The sequence below is a fragment of the Loxodonta africana genome, chromosome 22, assembly GCF_030014295.1.
Source record: "Loxodonta africana isolate mLoxAfr1 chromosome 22, mLoxAfr1.hap2, whole genome shotgun sequence".
NCBI lineage: Eukaryota > Metazoa > Chordata > Mammalia > Proboscidea > Elephantidae > Loxodonta > Loxodonta africana.
The window spans coordinates 66,605,917-66,630,158 of NC_087363.1; the positions used below are offsets into that span (position 1 = coordinate 66,605,917).

Here is a 24,242-nt window from a genome sequence, read left to right on the forward strand (position 1 = left end):
GGTTTTCACCCAGACATTAAATTAATACTTTGTGTTTGCTCCACTGACAAGAGGTTCTCAAACAGCTGTATACATAAGAATTACTCATGGTGCTCACCAAAAATACAGATGTACAGGCACCAACTCCAGATATTAATATTCAGGAGGTCTGTGGAGGAGCAAATGAATCTGGATTTTTAACAAACCACCACATAATTCTGATGTGGTCCACAATCAAAATTTCAGAGACACTGCCCTGTAGTATTTAATACCCCTCAAAGGAATAAATACACTAATTTTCAGAAATTCAGATTATCAAAAAAGTCATATAGTCCTTCTTCATGAAAAATTTCCATTTTTCTGCTAACAGTGAAAAGGCTTACAAACTCTCCAGCTCCAAACTTTCGAATGTTCTCTTATCTACTCCTCATTACTTTTTAAATTTTTTTCCTGATTCAAACAGTTCAGGGACATTTTATTTTAGAGCTGGATTCACGTTTTCCTTAATCACCTAGTATATCTTTACTTGAAGGAAACCCTGGTGGTGTATTGGTTAAGACCTACAGCTGCTAACCAAAAGTTGGTGGTTTGAATCCACCAGGCACTCCTTGGAAACCCTATGGGGCAGTTCTCCCATGTCCTATAGGGTCACTATGAGTTGGAATTGACTCGACGGCAATGGGTATCTTTACTTAAAACACTTACTGATGAAGATCAAAGACCACAGCCTTCAGTATGGATTACACCTCAACATAAAGAAAACAAAAATCCTCACAACTGGACCTATAAGCAACATCATGATACACGGAAGGAGAAAAGACTGAGGTTGTCAAGGATTTCATTTTACTTGGATCCACAATCAACACCCATGGAAGTGCAGTCAAGAAATCAAAAGATACACTGCACTGCGCAAACTGGCTGCAAAAGAACTCTTTAAAGTGTTGAAAAGCAAAGATGCCACCTCAAGGACTAAGGTGTGCCTGACCCAAGCCATGGTATTTTCAATAGCCTCATAAGCGTGTGAAAGCTGGATGATGAATAAGGAAGACCAAAGAATTGACGCCTTTGAATTGTAGTGCTGACGAAGAATACTGAATATACCATGGACTGCCAAAAGAACGAACAATCTGTCCTGGAAGAAGTACAACCAGAATGCTCCTTAGAAGAAAGGATGGCGAGACTACATCTCACATACTTTGGACATGTTCTCAGGAGAGATCAGTTCCTGGAGAAGGGCATCATGCTTGGTAAAATAGAAGGTCAGTGAAAAAGAGGAAGACCCTCAACGAGACAGACTGACGCCGTGGCTGCAACAATGGACTCAAGCATAGCAACAATTTTGAGTATGGAGCAGTACCAGGCAGTGTGTCATTCTGTTGTGCCATGGTGTCACTGTGAGTCAGAACTGACTCAACAGCACCTAACAACAACAACAACAACATCTTTACCGCTATGTTCTATTTTTTTTCCCTCCGTGTTGTTCTTTTTGATGGGGGAAAAAACCCTAAATTCACAGACTCAAATAACCTATCTTCTTCTCACAATACAAAACAGTTTAACTTCTATCTTCTGCTTATCTTTCTATCTTAATCTATTTAGGGTGAAAGATCTCTGTCCCAAAGATCTTAGTTAGCATTATCAATTCTAAAGGTATTTAAAAGAGCTCACACTTAAATACTTTTGATTTTCTGATCAATCAAGGCAAACTTCCAAACCTTTCTATTATACTCTATCATGTTTACCATGAAACTAGTGAAAATAAACTACTTATAATTACATAGCATTTTATATCTGATCAGATCCCTCAGATATTGCAACCGATAAACATTTATTATTCATTTGTAGAATACAGGCTTTGAGTTTCTATGTGTTCTTTCTAGGAACCAGAAGTAATTTCAAGCACTTCTGGATGCACAGTAAGAATAGGAAACATCTTCACCTACCTGTTCATAACCATTGGTGGCATGCCCATATTGTTTTGTGCCATTACTTTATTTATGCCTTTAAGTGCCACCATTTTGGCTTTCATTATAGGATCTGTAATTGCATCAAAATCTAAAGAAGAAATATATTTTAAAGTTACTTATGTCATAGTACTTGGTTCAAGGTATACAATGAGGTAATGTAACTATCACAAACATTATGTAATTTATAAATGTCTAGTCCTTATTACTTAACAAACTAATGATTACTAGGTTTCTGTAATAGATAAGAAATTATGAGGTGGTAAGAACTTTATTGTGAATTTAATCCATCTCAGTAATCCATAATTGGGAAGTGTACTTGAAGACATTACCCCTCTAAAAATTAAAACAAGATAGGTGTCAAATTTAAGGAAGATTATGGCAGTAACCTGAAGTAAAACAACTCCCTTTCATGCAAACTTTCATAATGTCAATCACAACTACTTCTTTAGTAATATAACACCATGACTGAGAATTTGTAGTTATTTCTAATACTAGGGAAATGACTACATAATAATATTAGTTATCACTCTTAAAAAGAAAGATGTATCAATTTCTTGAGGTGATAGTGTCACAATATGGAGAGGCTACCGAGAAAAGACCTCTTGGTATATAAATGAAAAAAAAAAAAGCACTAATTGGATAAAACTGGCAATGTATATAGAATAGAATGTCAATGTTGTTGTTTAGAAGCAACAACACTGTTTAATAGAAACAATAGTGCCATTAATAATAGAACTGAATAAGGTCTACAACTCAGAGTTTTGAATCATTTGATTTACCTAGGAGTTATCTAAAGTTATTAATCACTTCCATTTTAAAGCTGAAGGAGGAACAGAAATATAAATCTCATTAGTACACTATTCCAAATGTAATTTTAACACTGTAATAATAAGCATACTGAAGGCCAGCCTGATGCCCATATTAACTGCTATCGAGACTCAAGTAAAGTCCTACCAATATTAGGGAAGAATGGTTCTGTCCGCTGACGTATCATGGCTTGCATCTTTCTTTGCTGCTGCTGCTCTTGCCTCTCTTGATCCAAAAGGTCCTGTAGTAGTAGAGGCTGTTCCTCTAGAAGGAGAGGCCTCTCTCTATTCTGCTGGGCTAATGTTGGAGGAATCATCAACTGCTGAGGTCCAGACATGCCACTGGTACTAGACTGACTCGTCAGAGGCACAGTTTGATTTGTAGGTTTTCCTGTTCCAAAACTGTGACTTGTTGACTGACCCTGGACAAATCCTGGATTTACCTGCAGGCCCTGAGAGAAAGTGTGGTTTACCCTAGAGACTACTGCCACATTTGAATTCAATGTATTATCCAAAACATGACTGGGCGGTGTCATTAAAGTAGGGGGCAAGCTTGACACATGATTGGATGGTGAGGATGGCAAACTTGGTGGTGGAGACCCCAAGGGTCTAATGTCTGAATTATCTGACTTTTCATTAGCAAGTAAACTTGAGAGAACAGGAGTTGATCCAGTTATGCCACAAGAGCTTATCACGTCTTCAGCAGGCAGTTCACTGGATCCTTGAACGCTTGTGTTGGAGTCAGCAGTTTCCTGATTAATTCTTTCCTCAGGTAGATCTGGATTACCAGGCTGCAAAGAGGCCTTTTCTCCATCATTAAGGTCTGTGTTAGTAGAAGCCTGTGAGCAGGGAACATCAACAGCACCTTTACCCTCACTTTTCTCAATTTCGTATTTGGTTTCCTCTTTAGAATTTGGAGATGGTACTTCTGTTTTTATCTCACTAGTAACGGTGGATTTTTTCTGTGGAGAATGTTTATCAGAAAGAACCAACGTTTTGTCTTCTTGCTCCTTTTTTTTTGGTTCAATAGACATGCACTGGTTATCATCAATTGGAACGTTAAGGTCTAGTTCTTCATTAAACATGCTTTTCTTATCTCCTAAGTCAAGTTCCGGGTCTGTATATGCAATTATATCAAACTCTCCTGATCTCAAGAGGTCATCCAAGTTGGGGTCATTAGTTTCCAAATTACCTAAAGTATCCAGTTCATCTCCCTTGCCATCCTCTGTATCTAGATTTAAATTTTCAAGATCCTCATCATCTAAGTCTTTGACTTCAACCCCCTCGAGGTCTTTGACATCTAGTTCTTTTACAGATGGGTCAATAGAATCAAGTTTTTCTTCAAGACCATCAGAAGACTGGTTGGTTATCTGTAAATTATCAGATGTTTCAGTTGGTGTAGATGTTGACAAAGGAGTCTCTGAAAATTCACTACCTAAGGGATGACTCAGGGACCTCATGCCCATAGATGATGAATGGGCAGGGTGACCTTGCTCTTGCTGTGACAGAGGTCCTTGTTCCAAATTTGGATGTACAGGCAGCTGATTAGGTAGACCTTGCGGAGGTCGTCTCATGGGGTCTGTGTGTGGAGGACCTGGAACATCTGGCCGGGGAATGAAGCTTCCATGTCTTGGATGAGAAGGTGCCTCTATAACAGTGCCCGCAGGAGCACTAAAGGGCAGCCGTGGTCTTCCATCAGGGGCCCTATGTCTCAATTCAATAAACGCTTGGCCCAATATGTTATGCTGCTGAACTGGCAGGCTCTGTGGTGGAAAATGCTGAGCAAGTCCAACTGGATTATTCATCTGTGTGTTATTTAAAGGCCTTGGCATATCTACAGATATTGATCTTCTGAGTTGTGGAGGAACTCCAGATCCTTGTATTTGTTGAGGAGACATAAGAAAGCGCTCTTGACTTGACATGGTACCATGACTACCTCCTGAATATCCAAATCTAAAAAAAAATTCAAATAGTTAATTTTGATACAAAGTATTATGCTGAATTTAGACTTAGGCTGAGTAAAGGAAAAGAAGCTTTAAACTGTAGACACAAAATTACTGTTGTCAAATACAACGACTGGCCAAAAATGAAATACCACCATTAGAAAGTACCCATATGCAAGTAAATTCTTCCTAAGCACCCTATAAAGTGCACTTTATCTGAGCTCTAAAAGCTTACAGTCTAATAAAACCAAACCCTAAAACAATCTAATAGATAACACAAACAAAGACAAATGAACAGTCACTAAGCAGATGCAATGAACCATTCAAAGATAAGTACAATGCTACTAGAGTTTGTGATTAAGAGCCCATTTCTTTTTTCTATGCTTGGGGAGGCTCCATGTAGGAAGCTGATTGGGGAGATGTTTGCAAGAAGGCAGGAGGTCTACCAAACTGGACTAACAGATTGACAGGCATCACTACACAAGGAGATAAAAGCATAGGTGCAATGACTAAATGGACTTACTAAACCTGCTGGTTTGAAAGGAATGAGAAGGACAGGAGGTAGTAAGAGATTAAGGACAAGCATCATCTGCAAAGATTTAGTAAATGAATAAATTATAGAAATGTTTTATTATTTATAGTGTATCTCATTCTAGGAAGGATTAAAGGCAACGTACAAAAAGAAATACAAAACACAGCAACAAGCATAAAAAGGAGAAAGCCAAAGGAAAAGAAGAGTTAAGTGGAACATGGAGGTAGGTATAAGATTATAAAAAAATCTCTTTTGAAGACCCATCTACTTCCTAGAGTTAGGGTATAAGTTTGGCTTTAGCCTTTCCACTGGCCACTACAAAAAGGGAAACACGTCATAATTCATCATCAATAATTTTACAACCCTATCTCATCATGGAAAATACCTTAGGTAAGACATTCTTCAAATATGAAAATCTATACAAATATTTACACTGTAAATTAAAAGAGTTGAAATCCATAACATTAATATCAGGGGAGAAAACAATTATTCTGATGGTCACCTTGTCCTCGGAGGCTTTAACTATATGTGTTAGTTGCCTTTTACAGGATATGATTTGACTGATATGATAAACTATATTTTTATGGCTGCAATTTAATGTTAATACAGCTAATTAATAATGGAGGAAATGTTTTTAGTCTTTAGAGGAAAAAAAATTGTAACCTCTGATTAGTGGAAAATAAATTTGATTTTATCTCAAAAGTTACAAAGAGGTAGAAATAGAGTTTGTTATAATTACAACTTCCTGATTAACAGTTATTTTACTTATCTGTGCCCTTCTAATAAGAATTTAAATCTGGCTGGAAATTAAAAGCATTACCTAAATCCATGAGGTCGCATCCCCATACCAGCGACATCAGGAGGATAGGGTCCACGCTGCTCTTTTGGGAAAACAGCATATCTAGGCCCTAGAGGAGGGACAACAGGAGACCTAATGTTCCCAGGATACGGAGGAGGAGGTCTGGTAAAAGCCTGGTTGATAGACTCTGGTTGCCAGTGCTGAAGGGGCCCTGGAGGAGGCACTACTGGTGAATCCCGTGACCCCTTTTCCTGACGACCAGCAATCTTCTTCTGCTGCTGCTGCTGGAGAATGATCTCACGTAACTTCTGCCGCTGAATGGGAAGGAAAAAAGAAAAAAAAAAATCACTGAGATTGCGGAAAATGAGTTTTTAAAGGTTAATGGCTTTATAAATCGTAATGCTTTTGTTAGGAGCCCTGGTGGTACAATGGTTAGGCTCTCAGCTGCTAAGCTAGAGGTTGATGATTTCAATCCACCCAGCAGCTCCATGGGAGAAAGGCCTGGCAATCTGCTTCAAAAAGGTTATAGTCAGGAAAACCCTATGATGCAGTTCTACTCTGCACATGGGATTGCTAATGAGGTGGAATTGACTTGCCTGTACCCAACAACAACGCTTTCACTACGGAATGTTTAAAATATCTAAATGTTTCAAAACTTGATAAAACGCCAGTTACACTTCAATAGATAATCAAAAATAAATTGATGGTTTGGGTCTGTTTTCTTGCCAGATAACAAAATTGAAAGCTTTCAGTGTAAGATTTCCTTACACGTTTATTAAGACCGAACTCAGATACACAATAAATCTAATTCAACTGGTGTTAATTTTACCAATTTCAATTTTCTTCTTTGCAGTATGAATTCTATAGAATAAAAAGAAAAGAAACTTTAACATTTCTGTAGAAATTACTCAGTTTGATGAAATGAGTAGCTTTCTCTGAATAATACATTTAAATCATCTGAGAACATGTAACGTGTTTACCTGTCTCAACTTCTCTGTGTCTGCTTGAGACATATTGATGGTATTCTGCGTATCAGTTACTCCTGAAGTCGGTAGAGGTCCAGGAATTTGGGAGACACTGGAAAATGGCTGACCTTGGGAATTCAGTGGAGAGTTTGAAGATGCACTGAAGTTCCCCTCTGAACCAGGCCTTGGGTGATCAGGGACGTCATGAGCAACCTGACTTGTTCCAAAAGAGTCTGACTGAGATCTCGGAGTCATTGGAGACTGATCATAGGGATCACGGGCAGCAGACGGGGAAACACGGCTCAGTGCGTCTGAGAGACCAGGTCCAGGTGGCCTGGGTGTTTGGGAACATGTATCAGGTGGCCTGACCAAAGGTCCAGACAAACCTGGTCCTCGATTTTGTACTGCCTGCAGGAAAAGATCCTGATTTGGCATGAGGACTGGTCTTGTCATTGAGGACCTAGTAAAACCCTCTGAAATCCTTGGCCTTGGTGTTGCTGGTGGCTGAGAGTACGAGGCAGAAATTCCGGGTCTTGGTGTCCCAGGAGGATGAGCATATGGATCAGAACGTCTCTGAGCAGGTGCAGATGTAACAAACAAGTCTGTTTGTGTAGGTGGCCTTGGGGTTTGTGGCTGTTGACTATAGGGATCGACAGTGGTGGGCCGGGGAGTTCCAGGAGGTTGAGAATAAGGGTCTGGATTGGATCGAGTTGTTCCTGAGGGTTGGGAATAAGAATCTACAACAGGTCGTGGTGTTCCTGGGGGTTGAGAATATGGGTCCTGAGATATTGGTCTTGATATAGTTCCAGACTGGGAAAAAGCCCTTGAAGGATGGGCAAAAGATTCATTCATTGCCGGATGTGGAGCGAGGGGAGGCTGGCTATATGGATCACTGGGTTGACTATGGGAAAAATTATCTATAGGTCTTGGGGTCAAAGCTGGCCGTTCATAAGGGTCAATACTCATTCGTCTTGGTGCCTGTGACATTGATCCGTAAGGATCCTGAGAGGGTGGAGGGGGTTGCATTGGAGTCTTAAAGGGTCCAGGACCACTTTCAAGAGGAGCAGATGTCAACGAAGGTCGTGCATATGGGTCAGAGATTCGCTGTCTCTGAAACACATCGGCCCTAGGAGATGGTTTAGTAAAGGAGTCATTGGTTCCAGATGTTAGAGGACCTTTTGCAGTTTGTTCTGAAATTACAGGAGATCTAGGTAGGCCCAAAGGTTTGGAAAACTGATCTGTCATCATAGGTCTAGGCGTGTCTGGGGGCTTTGCATAGGGGTCACTATTTGTTGTGGAGGAAGAACACAAATCTCTGACTGGTGATGGCCTATTTGCTGTTGTTTCACTTATTTGAATGGGCCTAGACACAGATGATAATGGTGCACAGTTTTCCACTGGTGTGACAGAATTTCTTCTGGGAAAACTATGGCCTGCTGCAGATGGTCTAGGGGTACCAACCATTTTGGCGTAAGGATCCACTGGAGATGGTGGTCGAGAGTTAGAAGATCCAGGTGAAAACATCTGTGGTGAAGGTGGCTGAGAATTCTGAGATTGAGAAAGATTCTCCTGAATGGGAATCCGGGATGGAGTTGGAGGAGGAGGTGGAGCTTGTGGTTTTACAAACACATCATCTGAAGATGAAGAAGTAGGGGTACTAGGTAGTTGTTTTGTAAACAGGTCTTTATGGAATGACTGTGCAGGAGACATATTTCCATTGCCAGGCTGAGGTGTCAAGGGACTCTGGATCCCACTGCTCGGCGTATCTGAACCGGACTGCGTCAGAAGATGCTGAGAACCAAACTGCTGCTGCTGCTGCTGCTGCTGCTGCTGCTGCTGTTCGTTCTTCACCTGCTCGAGTTTCTGGGTGGCTTCAATTTTAGCCTGCTGTTTGCTCTTCTGACGCATTTGCTGAAATAGGGAAGAAAAAGAAATCATAAAGTTAAGGAAGAAAATAATCGACGTGAAAAAAGAAAAAAAGCAACAGAAAATAATTAGTTTGATGTGTGCAGCTACCAGATTGCTCTCCTATTAGATTACATGTTTCCAAAGAGGAGAGAATATTATTCATCACAGCACACACCATTACGCCTCGGGCATCACGCTGCTCGTAACAGTTTGACGAACTTTCTGAATCTACTTAAAATATTTTACTGAGAAGGCAACAAATCTATTTTGAATCATATTTTCTTGCTCTAAGAACTATATTCTTAAATAATTACATGATAGCTTTCTTCTCAAAAAGGAGAAATGCAATTAAAAAAGCAGATTATCCCCAAACCCTCGTACCTGTCTGAATTTCCATTCCTGTTCATGTTCCGATTCTCTTTGTTTTAATGGGTCTTTAAAAAGATCCGAATCAGTCCGAGAGCTGGGATCGATGCTATCTTGCTGTTGTTGCCTTTTCATGGAATCGTTTGACATCTGTACTTTATTAATGCGTAAAGCAGCTCTGTTATCTCTAGCTTTTTGCTACGGAAAAAGAAAAATTATTCTCCAGTATGCAAAAACACGTTTAATGAAACAAAAATAAAACTTACGTTAAACTTTATGACACAAAAGCAAGAAAAAGTTGTGTTAAATAGTTGAGATATTATCTTTAGATCTTAGAGCCTTTTCTGTGAAAGCATCTGGATACTAAAAGACCCGTTACCGTCCAGCCAATTCTCAGTGATCCTGTAGGATGGAGTAGAACTGCCTCATAGGGTTTCCAAGGAGGGACTGATGGATTCGAACTGCTGACCTTTTGGTTAGCAGCCAAGCTCTTAACCACTGTGCCAGCAGAGCTCCATCTGGACACTAACCCAACTTTTTTACAGAGCATGTTATGTATCACAGAGGGCACATTTCCACCTGTGTATCTGAATCAGGCTGAGAGATTCCAGGTGTAACCTAATATTTTTTTATCCTAATTATCTGAACAGATACTTATAAAATGGAAGAATTAATATCTCCCTCAATTTGGAGAAAAGGAAAATATCAAACCCATCCTCCAAATATAAAATCTGGAAATGTAAAACTTACTGCTAAATAAAATTGTTTAGAAACATTAAAAATAGCCTATTGTTACCTTACTAAAGTCAAGGTAGAACAAAACAAAGCACATCAACATTAAAAAAAAAAAAAAATTTATGCTATAGTCAAGCAATCTTTATCACTAAAGATATGTGCACTGAAAGTCAAGTTGGAAAATAACTGCATATATTTTTTGAAACAATAATGAAGATTTAATGTGCTTTAAAATGAAAGCAAGGGTTTGACTCCAATTGATAATCTTAATTTGGCTCTTTGGAGAAAACAATTCACCATTTGACTGTGAATATTATAAAATTCCCAAATACTTTCTAGCAAAGATGATGTTTTAAAATCTCCTTAAAAGTGTCCAGGTATGTCTTTTCTTGACGTACAAAGATTACCGAATCTAGTAAGGAAAGAGCTCATTATGAAAGAAACCAAGGCACACTAATTCAGCCTCCAAGTGTAGTGTTCTTTTGAGAAGATAAATAATTTTAAAGTGAAATGAATTCAACATGCACCTAAAGTAACTGACTTCCAATCCTCAACATCCTTATTCTGCAAACTAACTTAAAAAGTCACCCTCTATATTAAGATGTAATTACTTAGGAAATCATTATAAAAGCAAAGCTGTTTGTTAGCTGTCCAAATATTAACATATCTTCTGCAATGGGAAATCTTTTATTAGCCTAAGACAATGAGAATAAGGTCCAGGTATTGTGTTTAAAGATAGAGACACATAGGAATTTTTTAAATACCACATATGGTGCTCTTTCCTGTGAGCTTGCTTTTCTCCACAGTTTAGCAATCTGCTTCACTCTGGTAGTCCAGTCTACAACAAAGAACACAGTATATACGCTTACAGAACTAGGGCAGTGGTGTGTCATCATAAAAAACTGTTGACGAATTGCTGACAGTTACCTTATTCAGGTCATATTTTCATAAAGGAGTAGTCCTATATGAAGTTCCTGGCACAGTACAAAGTTTCTGGCACGTAGTACGGCCAAAACTATTTTCTGAATGAAGTATTGCCTTATTAATAACCTGGCTTATAAAGCTAAGAAAATTTTAATTCCAAGAGGCTAAGCAGTCAAAATAAATCTAAGCCAAGTATAATATATTACCCAAGTCCTCTAAGACGTTATACCAGAACCACAGCTAGAAGTTTTATAAAATATCTTAACTAACAGAATTCTAACAAGTTGACCAAAAGGGAAGTAATGACAATTATGAATCAACATCTGGCGTGTATGACGAGCACACGGGAAGGTCAGCATGTCAAGCATTTTCATGAAGTTCAGTGTCGTGACAGTGTACCAAACGAAGTTCAGTGTCATGACAGTGTACCAAACGAAGTCCAGGGTCGTGACAGTGTACCAAACGAAGTTCAGTGTCGTGACAGTATACAAAATGAAGTTCAGTGTATCAAAAGAAGTTCAGTGTTGTGACAGCATACAAAACGAAGTTCAAGGTTGTGATAGTGTACAAAACGAAGTTCAGTGTCGTGACAGTGTACAAAACGAAGTTCAGCTGAGATTAATGGTTAGTTAAGGATAAATGTAACAGACTTATTTCATATTAAAAAAAAAAAACCTTCCAAAAAGCCAGTGAAAATGAAAATTAGCTGAGAAACCCACAGCCTTAACACAGTATCTCATGAAGGTTCTGGAGTCACACGTAAAATTATTAAAGAAAATCATTTAAAAAAAAAAATGTAGCCCTGCTATAAAGACAATGTTCCTTGACAGAAAGCGACTTAAGATAACCAAATACGCTAATCTAAAACCGCAAACAAAAAGTGACTGGCACAAAAGTAGTCAAAGAACGTGAATATTATTTCAACAAATATTCCATGCACTAAACCAATACGGTTAGATAAGGCATCATTTGATTTATCTCTATACATAAGAAATCAAGTACCACAGGGGGACCATGCCAAAAATGCACCTAAAAGACAAGGTCACACATAAAAAAATCCACTTCTAGCTACCCTAGTAGTAATTTAACAGAGCTTCTGTGCTGATCAGCAGCTGGGAAACTAACTTTTTAATCCTGGTTTCTCTTGCAACTTGAGCTCAATATAATAAAACAGCATTGGTTTACAAACATTCTATATTTAACATTTCAAAATCCACGTTTCATTCTCCGGTTAATCAGAATTTTCAGATACATCCATTTGCTTTTTCAAAAAGGTAATGGTAATGAATGGAACATGGAGAAAGGAAAGGAGGAGAGAAGGGAAGACAGCACTGAGGTAGTTTCAATGTCAACAACACTACTCAGAACTGACTCCAACTTAGCCTAACTTAATACTTTTGATTAACTGATACTTTATGTTTCAGGAATCTTTTTGTAGAATAATACGTATATAACAACACCACGAGTCTGTCAGTTTGTTGTACTGTGGGGGCTTGTGTGTTGCTATGATTCTGAAGCTATGCCACCGGTATTCAGATACCAGCAGGGTCACCCATGGAGGACAGGTTTCAGCTGCGCTTCCAGACTAAGACAGACTAGGAAGAAGGACCCGGCAGTCTACTTCTGAAAAGCATTAGCCAGTGAAAACCTTATGAATAGCAGCAGAACATTGCCTGATATAGTGCTGGAAGATGAGCCCCCCACGTTGGAAGGCTCTCAAAAGATGACTGGGGAAGAGCTGCCTCCTTAAAGTAGAGTCAACCTTAATGATGTGGATGGAGTAAAGCTTTTGGGACCTTCATTTGCTGATGTGGCACAACTCAAAATGAGAAGAAACAGCTGCAAAATCCATTAACAATCTGAACCTGGAATGTACGAAGTATGAATCTAGGAAAATTGGAAATTGTTAAAAATGAAATGGAACGCACAAACATCGATATCCTAGGCATTAGTGAGCTGAAATGGACTGGTATTGGCCATTTTGAATTGGACAATCATATAGTCTACTACGCTGGGAATGACAACTCAAAGAGGAATGGTGTTGCATTCATTGTCAAAAAGAACGTTTCAAGATCTATCCTGAAGTACAACGCTGTCAGTGATAGGATAATATCCATACGCCTACAAGGAAGACCAGTTAATACAACTATTATTCAAATTTACGCACCAACCACTAGGGCCAAAGATAAAGAAATAGAAGATTTTTATCAGCTGCTGCAGTCGGAAATTGATCGAACATGCTATCAAGATGCATTGATAATTACTGGTGATTGGAATGCAAAAGTTGGATACAAAGAATAAGGATCAGTAGTTGGAAAATATGGCCTTGGTGATAGGAACAATGCCAGAGGTCGAATGATAGAATTTTGCAAGACCAACGACTTCTTCATTGCAGATACCTTCTTTCACCAACATAAATGGCGACTATGCACAGGGACCTTGCCAGATGGAATACACAGAAATCAAATTGACTACATCTGTGGAAAGAGACGATGGAAAAGCTCAATATCATCAGTCAGAACAAGGCCAGGGGCCGACTGTGCAACAGACCATCAATTGTTCCTATGCAAGTTCAAGCTGAAACTGAAGAAAATCAGAGCAAGTCCACAGGAGCCAAAATATGACCTTGAGTATATCCCACCTGAATTTAGAGACCATCTGAAGAACAGATTTGAAGCACTGAACACTAGGGACCGAAGACCAGACGAGTTGTGGAATGACATCAAGGACATCATCCATGAAGAAAGCAAGAAGTCACTAAAAGACAGGAAAGAAAGAAAAGACCAAGGTAGATGTCAGAGGAGACTCTGAAACTTGCTCTTGAGCATTGAGCAGCTAAAGCAAAAGGAAGAATCGATGAAGTAAAAGAAGTGAACAGAAGATTTCAAAGAGCCTCTTGAGAAGACAAAGTATTATTATGACACGTGCAAAGAGCTGGAGATAGAAAACCAAAAGGGAAGAACACACTCGGTGCTTCTCAAGCTGAAAGAACTGAATAAAAAATTCAAGTCTCAAGTTGCAATAGTGAAGGATTCCATGGGGGAAAATATTAAACGATGCAGGAAGCATCAAAAGAAGATGGAAGGCATACACAGAGTCATTATACCAAAAAGAATCAGTCGATATTCAATCATTTCAAGGGGTGGCATATGATCAGGAACCGATGGTACTGAAGGGAGAAGTCCAAGCTCCTCTGAAGGCATTGGCAAAAAACAAGGCTCCAGGAATTGACGGAATATCAATGGAGATGTTTCAGCAAACAGATGCAGTGCTGAAGGTGCTCACTCGTGTATGCCAAGAAACATGGAAGACAGCTTCCTTGCCAAATGACTGGAAGAGATCCATATTTATGCCTATTCCCAAGAAAGGTGATCCAACCGAATATGGAAATTATAGAACAATATCATTAATATCACATGCAAGCAAAATTTTGCTGAAGATTATTCAAAAACAGCTGCAGCAGTATATCTACAGGGAACTGCCAGAAATTCAGGCTGGTTTCAGAAGAGGACATGGAACCAGGGATATCACTGCTGATGTCAGACGGATCCTGGCTGAAAGCAGAGAATACCAGAAGGATGTTTACCTGTGTTTTATTGACATTCGACTGTGTAGATCATAACAAATCATGGATAACATTGCGAAGAATGGGAATTCTTAATTGTGCTCACAAGGAACCTTTACATAGATCAAGAGGCAGTTGTTTGGACAGAACAAGGGGATGCTGATTGGTTTAAAGTCAGGAAAGGTGTGCGTCAGGGCTGTATTCTTTCACCATACCTATTCAATCTGTATGCTGAACAAATAATACGAGAATCTGGACTGTATGAAGAACGGGGCACTGGGATTGGAGGAAGACTCATTAACAACTTGCATTATGCAGATGACACAACCTTGCTTGCTGAAAGTGAAGAGGACTTGAAGCACTTGCTAGTGAAGATCAAAGACCACAGCCTTCAGTATGGATTGCACCTCAACAGAAAGAAAACAAAAATCCTCACAACTGGACCAATGAGCAACATCATGATAAACGGAGAAAACACTGAAGTTGTCAAGGATTTCATTTTTCTTGGATCCACAATCAACAGCCATGGAAGAAGCAGTCAAGAAATCAAAAGACACATTGCATTGGGCAAATCTGCTGCAAAGGACCTCTTCAAAGTGATGAAAAGCAAAGACGTCACCCTGAAGACTAAGGTGTGCCTGACCCAAGCCATGGTATTTTCAATCACATCATATGCATGTGAAAGCTGGACAGTGAATAAGGAAGACCGAAGAAGAGCTGACGCCTTTGAATTGTGGTGTTGGCAAAGAATATTGAATATACCATGGACTGCCAGAAGAACCAACGAATCTGTCTTGGAAGAAGTGCGGCCAGAATGCTCCTTTGAGGCAAAGATGGCGAGACTGCGTCTTACATACTTTGGACATGTTGTCAGGTGGGATCAGTCCCTGGAGAAGGACATCATGCTTGGTAGAGTACAGGGTCAGCGGAAAAGAGGAAGACCCTCAACGAGGTGGATTGACACAGTGGCTGCAATAATGGGCTCAAGCATAACAACGATTGTAAGGATGGCTCAGGACCGGGCAGTGTTTCGTTGTGTTGTGCACAGGGTCGCTTTGAGTCAGAACCGACTTGACGGCACCTAACAACATAACAACAACACCACCACAACACTGGCTTCCCTGTATTTATAAGCATTACTAGGAAGTGGAAAACTCATCATTTCACTAGCTGAAGTTACTTTGGAAAAATATGCAACTGGATAGAGGGTCCAGGGCTAAGAAAATGCGATATGTTTCTAGACAGGGAATCTTCACTTTGTGCATAATCACACTAGATGAAAATTACTGATAAGAGGGCTTTCTGTTGCAGTTAAAAGAAAATGTCATTACACACAAGAGAAAGGTAATAAAACATCCATGACTTACCTGGAAATTCTTCCTTTAAGTTAGGAAAATTAATATTTGTGTAGAGGACTGGTGCCACTGTTGCCATTTCACCCAAAGCTTCCTCTTTCTCCCACTTAAGTGTACTTCTTTGGGTATTTGACATTGTATCATTTTCTCCTTCCATAGTGGGAGCTGATGATGCCCAAGAGCTATTAGGATCACTCACCATTGGATTAAATGCTGGGTTTTTATCCCTGCCAAATAATATAGAACTTAGTTTCATAACCGTAAAATAACTTTTAAAAACTATGGTCAAATATAACTTTCATTAAAACCAAATAGCTAAAAAAGTAACCTCTTTGATGAGTTTTTGCAAAAGTCTCAATAAATGTAACACAAATATTGTACGCAATAATTTAAATAGACTCATTTAGACATACAACAAAAACTGGTGTAATTTAGAAGTTTCCACAGAAAGCGAAGGTTTCTAAATACCTAGCTTCAGCGTAAGGGGTCTGTGGTATTGCAGAGAAAGCTCCCAATCCACTTCCAGGAGGCAATGAATCATGTGGGAGATGAGGGCTGGGTCCAATAAGGCCATTCATGAGTGGTATTCGTGAAAACACATCTTAAGAGAAGAAAAAACATAATTTGGGTAAAATGGCTGTATGTTATTCATAAATTAGAAAAAAAAAAGGCAGCTAGCATATTTCTAAATAAAAACTTGTTTAAGACTACTTAACATTTTTTCAAAATTACAATATAAATATTACTGGAAGAGTGACTTTTGGTTATAAAATGTTGAGATATGACCTCTATCACTGTGTTTAAGGAGCTCTGGTGGCACAGTGGTTAAGCGCTCGGCTGTTAAACCAAAGGTCGGCGGTTTGAGCCCACCAGCTGCTCTGAGGGAGAAAGATGTGGCAGTCTGCTTCTGTAACATTACATCCTTGGAAATCCTATGGGGCAGGTCTACTCTGTCCTATAGGGTTGCCGTGAATGAGAACTGACTCAATGGCAACGGGTTTATCAATGTGTTTACTTCATCATGGTTTACTGGAAATAGCATGTGTTTTGGAGTCTGAAGCAGAATTTCTATTTCTGAAAATGAAGACACTCTGTTACATGGATTTAGATAATATATGTACAGCTCACAGCATAGAGAGCTGGTATATAGTAACTGCTCAATACATATTAGCTCTACAAAAAGAATGACTCATAGCAAATGCTACTAAGTTTTATCAAATACTTTCTTTTCCGTTTGAAATTTGCAGACAGGTGCTTCTTTTACTTTACTCCTATTCCTGTTAATATAAAAAAGAAGTTATGATTAAATTGGCACTTTATCTAAAACGGCTCTGAATGAGCAACATTTTATCTATCATTATTAGATGATTATTATTAAAAATAATTTTTGGCACATGTGATCCAATGTGTTTCTCTTTATATATAGCCTCTCCAGCCTTGGGTTTATAATTCTGCCATTGGTAATTGGTTGGGCCACAGCCTGCCCTGTGAATGGTCTATTTTACCCACCCTGCAGGGACTGGTCAGTTTACTATGTAAATAAGGTGCATAAAACCCTCACGGGGATTGGTCGATTACTATACAAATTAGGCGAACGTGGCCTAAAAGGGCCAATCCCACAGAGGTTGAGGGAGGCCTCACTATCATCAAGAAGAGCCTGGAGCACAGCACGTCCTTTGGACCTGGGGTCCCTGTGCTGAGAACCTACTAGACTCAGGAGCTAGAACTGAAACACTGGAGATGGCGAGAGACAGCATGAGATGGATGCAGCAGCATAAGGGGCAAGAACGAGGAGACCAGCCAGAGACGGCTGCAGTGGGCTTCCTGGACCATGGAGCTAGGCAGCTGCAATGGGCTTGCCTTCTTACGGAGGGAGACAGCTGACTGACTTCAGGGAGGAAGCTTGCTAACAGAGCAGGGTGCCTCTGGACACTTGCTGGTGAAGCTAGAAGAGCAGTAGCACTTGCGAGAAGCGCAGGGACTAGGCTGAGGGAAGGCCTGCCTGCCTGTGGGCTCAACCGAGAAGAAGCTGAGAGCTGTCCTGGCTGACAAACTGTATCCTGCCTCCTGAGTTCTATCCTATTACTTCCAAGTTGATGCTGATCCCGAGTTGTAGCCTGTTAGACAAAACCTAATAAACTACATAATCTTGAGCGGACACTGCAACAAATTATCCAACCTAGGAAAGTGGAGAGCGCTGTGTGGGGAGGACGGCTAGAGTCAGACATGGTGAAAAAGTTGGAGAGTGGAGGTATGTCTGATCTCTACCTCACAGGAATCAGGTTCGTGCTGATCTTGATTCTCCATCCTTCCTCCTGAATTTAGATGGCTTCTGATGCTAGTAGTACTAGACTACAGTCTAATTTTCACTACTTGCAGTTTTGACCCTCAAAGGCATTTTAACTCTCTTTCCAGCTTATTCGCAAGCTTCAAGAGCTTATCATTACTTCTCAAAGAGACATCAGGCAAACCATAAGGCCACCTTGTGTTTCCCCATAACTTTTCTCAAGCCTATGATTTTAATCCTCATTGTGATCATCTACTCTTCTCAACTATTTAGAAACAAGTCACCTGTCTTTATCTGAGCAGTTTACCAGCAAAAATATTTTTCTTCATTAAACACGATGATTTGTAGAAACATATTCTAAAGTGAAAAAATACATGACTTCTGTTAATTGTTAATACTCACAACAATACTATTACAGGGCTCCACACAACGTCACCAGATAATTATATAACAGATTCGTAGTTTTAGAATTGGCTAATACTTTTGACCCAAGCCATGGTATTTTCAATTGCCTCATACGCATGCGAAAGCTGGATAACGAATAAGGAAGACCGAAGAAGAACTGATGCCTTTGAGTAATGGTGTTGGTGAAGAATATTGAATATGTTACGGACTGCCAGAAGAATTAACAAATCTGTCTTGGAAGAAGCAGAGCCAGAATGCTCCTTAGAAGCGAGGATGGAGAGACTTTGTCTCATGCACTTTATCAGGAGGAACCAGTCCTTAGAGATGGACATCATGCTTGGTAAAGTAGAGGGTCAACAAAAGAGAGGAAGACCCTCAATGAGATGGATTTGACACAGTGGCTGCAACAATGGGCTCAGACACAGCCATGATTGTGAGGATGCTGCATTACCTGGTAGTGTTTCATCTTGTTGCACATGGGGTTGCTAGGAGTTGGAACCAATTTGATGGTCCCTAACAACAATACTTGGGACATGTGAGATAATGATAGAGAAATCAAAATCTGACCACTTTGTCATGCCATTGGATGAAAAGCAAAACCAACACCAAAGTTTTATACACACAATACTTTACACTGTATGATGTTCTTTCATCTAGACCAGATCATTTGAACGTTACAACACTAAGGGCATAATTAGCTCCAGTGTAAGGAAACTAAGGCTGCACAAATTTTCAAGATTTTTTTCAAGGACTACTAGAGCTCTTTGATTTTCTGGTTAGGGCTTAGCCTACTAAATAGCAGAGCTGGGCCCACTGCATCAGGGTTCCACAATGACAAACGTCTTAGGATAATTAAGCTTACCCCAAAGATCAAGGTAGAAAGCTACATCAATTTTCAACTACAGTGAAAAGTTTTTTTTTTTTTTTCTAGTGCCATGTGAAAAGTAGGCTCCATTAAAGAAGCTAAGATTTTACTGAAAAAAATCAAGTCTCTTCATGTAATAAGGATAAGCAAAAGCTGCTTTGTTGGTAATAAGAATGCTATTCATTCTGTAGCCACCTACCAGCTCTATCTATTGTAACCACAGTATGACCGCATTAAAAGCTTTCACAATGCTAGGTACTACTTCAGCACTTACTATGTGCCAAACGCTGTTCTAAAAGCTTTATGTGTATTAACTCACTGCATCCTCACACAGCCCTATGACACAGGTTATAACGAGAGTCCCACTTAAGGAAAAAGACCCAGAAAAGTTGATTAGCTTGTTCAAGGACACACGACTAAATGCAAACCATTTTTCATTATTATTTTACTTAAGATGTGGTCTTTTTTCCCTCAAGTCTACCATACCTAGCCAATCTGGTCATATTAGCTAATCAAGGTAACTTTTTTCAAGGTATGAACCATGTTAAGAGTTGAAAAGTTACTTTGCTCAAATTTCTCCTTTCAAGTTATTGTATTTCAATTTTATTAAAGTTTCCCTTCTCGGCTTTCTGACCTTCTGTATTACTGTCAACACATCACCATCTGCCAGCCGTCCTTGTCACTCCTATTGAAAATTACCAACAATGTTCTCATGACCCAACGAAACCATGTCTTTCAAGTTCTCATCCTATTTAACTTTACATTGTCTCTAATGATCACCTTTTTCCCCTAACCTTAAAAGGAGGAAGAAAAGGAACAAGTAATTGCACACCTAATATAAATCAGATGCGTTAAGCACATTCCTCATTACATTTTACTAAAAAGGAGACTTCCTCAAGATTTTATACTCTACCAGCAGTGCAGTATCTTAAGAAATCTCATCCTTCACACAACTTCTATTAGCACCAGTAGACAAATAATTCCCAAATATTCATCTATAGTTTTGAGCAATTTCAACTGCCTAAAAATTCCAGGAGCCCTGGTGGTGCAGTGGTTAAGTGCTCATGTTCCATCCAAAAGGTCGGTGGTTTGAACCCACCAGCCCCTCCATGGGAGAAAGATGTGGCAATCAGCTTCCATAAAGATTTACAGCCTTGGGAACCCCATGGGGCAGTTCTACTCTGTCTTATAGGGTCACTATGAGTCAGAATCAATCCATCGGCAGTAGGTTTGGTTCGGTTTTACAACAAAATTCGTTATACCTCCACTACAACACATACAAACTTGTATTAAGTCTTCCTTTAATCCATGTTTCCCATTAACAGCATGATTTGTCTTCCAGCTCAACCTGGCTTACAGTTTAATTCATTTTATCTCCTCCTTTTACTCACACTTAACATCCATTCGGAAACCCTATGGGCAGTTCTACTCTGTCCTGTAGGGTCACTATGAGTCGGAATTGACACAATGGCAACGGGTTTTAACACCCACTCAGTAACATAATTCTACTTACTCTCATTTCACTGCTTCTCATATGCATTCCTTCTCTTTGATTAGCATTGCAGCTATCTTTACCAAGAACCCCAAATTTTCACTTAGTCTATTCTGCAATAAGCTCATTAGTACTATTTTTGTCTCAAATTCATTTCTGACACTGACACCATGGCTATCTTGTCAAGTCATGTAACTGATCAGGTCATTCCATGGTGTGACATCTTCAATTGCTCTCTGAAGCCTGGAGAGAAAAGGGCAACTGCTGCTGCTGCCTATTTTTTATAGGCCTCTGCAACCTAGCTTCAGTATGCATTCCTAGTTTTGCCTCCTTCAACCCTGGACACTTATCCCTCCTCATCTGCTGTGGAAAATGGCCAAGTCACCATTCTTGAACATCTGTGTGTCATCGTTTATGTCAGCCGATCATCCCTTATCCTCAAATTAGAACTATTATCCTTTCAAACATGAATGTTGACTCTCAAGGCTCTACTTGAATTGTATTCTACTATAACGTAAATTAGTTGTAAGTCTACAATACTAAGACTATAAACTCCTAAGGATAGGTAGCCTTACTCATCTTTGTATGTATGACACATAAGCACCTAGCAAGAAAAAAAAAAAAGAAGTCATCTCCACAAAACCTTTTAAAAATGAGACTGCCCTCTGAAATGATTTTCGTAATAACTGCAAAACCTTTTATAAAGGAATACATCTTTAACTGATATGATTTCTTAAACATGTACTTCCAGTTACAGAAAACACAGCAATAGATCATCTATTATATATTGAGAAGTAGTGAAATATTGAGGAGTTCTTAATTATTAAAAAAGTGTAGCTCGATGAGTTCCTGTTGTGGCCTTTTGCCTTGGTCCTTTAGGAAAAACTGTTTAGGAGATTTTTTTCCTTAGGCCCTATCACATTTGCCCTAGTTCCTTGGAGAAGCAACTTGGAGGACCTCCCAGGGTGCTCTCTAACCCAGAAGATCTGTTACTTTTGCCCAGGGGAGAGTGGTCTCTGCCAGCAGAAAATCTTACTTTTGTACAAGGCCTGAGTTGATTGACATCTCATGGATAATTGAGGAATGGCTGAACTATGGCCTTGTGAGGGAGGCCCCATTTTGTAGCTGACCAGGACTGAGATATATAAAAGACTGAAATGCATGCAGAGGCTCTCAAGGCCTCCTGGTTGACAGGAGCCAGAAGGGAAGTGTGTCCTCTGGGACATGGAGTCCTCTGGGACATGGAATCCCTGCGTTTAAAACCCTCCTGGGCCTGGTGAAAAGCAAATACACAAACAAACCAACAAACAAAAGTCACAGCTCTGAGAGCTGCTGGCTATGAGCTGGGTTAGTCAGCAGTGGAGAAACCAATGGTGAACAGCCAACGGCAAGGAGTCCCGGCAGCAGAGAGCCATTCCTAACAGCAGCAGCTGAGAGCTGCTACGCTGGCTGTAAGATGGGCTGGTTAGTGATGGAGAGGCCAATGGCAGAGAGCCTGATGGTAGAGGGCCTTATGGCAAAGAGGCCCAATGGCAGAGAGCTGCTGCTAGGACAGCAGCAGCTGAGAGAGCTGAGCAATCTGCTACACTGGCTATGAGCTTGGACAGTTAGCAGCGGACAGCAGAAAAGGCAATGGCCTGACAGAGAAGCTGAGTCGGGGTACCACCTCGCAGAGAAGGAAGCCATCCAGCAGAAAAGCTGTGCCTGCCGACTGCTGGTAGAAGGCAGTGATGCCAGCCAAGAATGTTCTGAGAACTGCACCCACAGAGAGATTATCAGCTCCATGAGCCTTTTTGCTCTGAGAGCTGCCCTGGTTGGAAGTTGTCCTGCACTGAAGAAGGGAGAGATGTGCTCTCCACTTCAGAGATCGTTCCAGACCTTGCCTGTGTGCTTCCTGACACTGACCCTGAGTTGTTCCTGTTACTTCCAAGTTGATCCTGATCCCAAGTTGTAGCCTATTGCTTCCCTAATATAACTGTGAGTATGGTCTATGAGTTTTGTGTGGCTGTTGCAATGAATTATTGACCCCAGCAGAAAAGTAGAGAATGCCATGAGGGGAGCCACTGATGTCAAAAATAATGGAGAAGTGGGAAGGCAGAGATATATACTTAACCTCTGCCTCAAAGGAAACAGCTTTATGCTGATCATGATTCTTATTCTCATGAATTTAAACAGCTCAATGTGCTATATACTACATTTGGTGTCAGTCATTATGGTATCTTACAGAAAACACATGGTTACAATTAAGGCAAAGAAGCAGTTATGATGAGTCTGTTTTATCCAAATGTAAGCCACATGTTTAGTCTAGCAAAAATCAAGGGAAATTTATGTTTAAAGGCTAAACTGGTAGAAACCCAAATATTTTAATTACGTACATTAAGAAATTTTCCATATAAACACAAAATTGGTAGTAAAGATAACATTAAATTATTTGTACATTCCAGCACTTATGCAAAAACAAGATGAGAGGTTATAAAGGTATCATTAAGTTATTCAATTCAGTATGTAATCATGAAGCAATGACAATAGGATATAGAGAAATGATTCTATGCTCATTCCAATTATCGAAACTATATCCCACCACAGACTCCAAACTCCTTTCTCCAGGAAATTCGCCTATCTATTCCTACATATTTTAATTCTAGGCCATTAGATTTTAACAAGTTCTCCAGAAAGGAAGAGAAACTAAAACTTATTTTATCTTGCAACTAGTTACAGGTAGTTGAAGAAAGCTGACCAAACAAAATAAGCAAATTTCCACAAAACCAGGAATTTCAATAGAGTCAACAAGGGTAGAAATGTGTGATGGTTAAGACTGTGTGTCAACTTGGCTGGGCCATGATTCTCAGTGTGTATATGTGATCACTTTCATGACTGAGTCTGCTGTGAGTAGCCAATCAGTTAAAAGGGAGTTTCCTTGGGGGTGTGGCCTGCATCCAAATATAAGTGATGTTTTGGCTTTTTTTTTTTTTTTTTTGCTCTCTCTGGCTCCTGTGGTTGCCTCCTGTTCGTCTGACCTCTGGCTCTTGGGACTGAAGCTGCCAGCTTATCTGCGGACCTTGGGATTTGTTGATCTTCACAGCCTGAGAGCAGGAACCCTGCTTTCTGACCTGCTGATCTTGAGTTCACCAGATCCTGTGGCTACGTTCAGAGAAGCCTCTGTCCTGATCCACAGGAACTTGGGACATTCCAGCCTCTACAATTGCGGGAGCCGTTTCCTTGATATAAATCTTTCTCTCTCTATATTTATACGCTTTACTGGTTTTCCTTCTCTAGAGAACCCAGCCTAAGACAAAAGGTCACTGACTGAAGTCTGAAAATATTTATTGGGCACATATGATGTGCCAGT

The 24,242-nt window shown here is 39.9% G+C and overlaps 1 protein-coding gene across 17 annotated transcripts in view; it reads right to left on the reverse strand.

Moving 5' to 3' along the window:
* KMT2C (lysine methyltransferase 2C) overlaps positions 1 to 24,242 on the reverse strand; it is a 395,919-nt gene that overhangs the window by 66,235 nt on the left and 305,442 nt on the right. For all 17 annotated transcript variants that reach the window (XM_064275087.1, XM_064275080.1, XM_064275084.1 and 14 more), the window contains 8 exons: positions 16,313 to 16,445; positions 15,857 to 16,071; positions 10,765 to 10,838; positions 9,281 to 9,463; positions 7,007 to 8,902; positions 6,048 to 6,340; positions 2,901 to 4,705; positions 1,923 to 2,034 (listed from right to left, as the gene is read on the reverse strand). In XM_064275087.1, the coding sequence (XP_064131157.1) occupies positions 1,923 to 2,034; positions 2,901 to 4,705; positions 6,048 to 6,340; positions 7,007 to 8,902; positions 9,281 to 9,463; positions 10,765 to 10,838; positions 15,857 to 16,071; positions 16,313 to 16,445 (4,711 nt within the window). The remainder of the gene's footprint in view (positions 1 to 1,922; positions 2,035 to 2,900; positions 4,706 to 6,047; positions 6,341 to 7,006; positions 8,903 to 9,280; positions 9,464 to 10,764; positions 10,839 to 15,856; positions 16,072 to 16,312; positions 16,446 to 24,242) is intronic.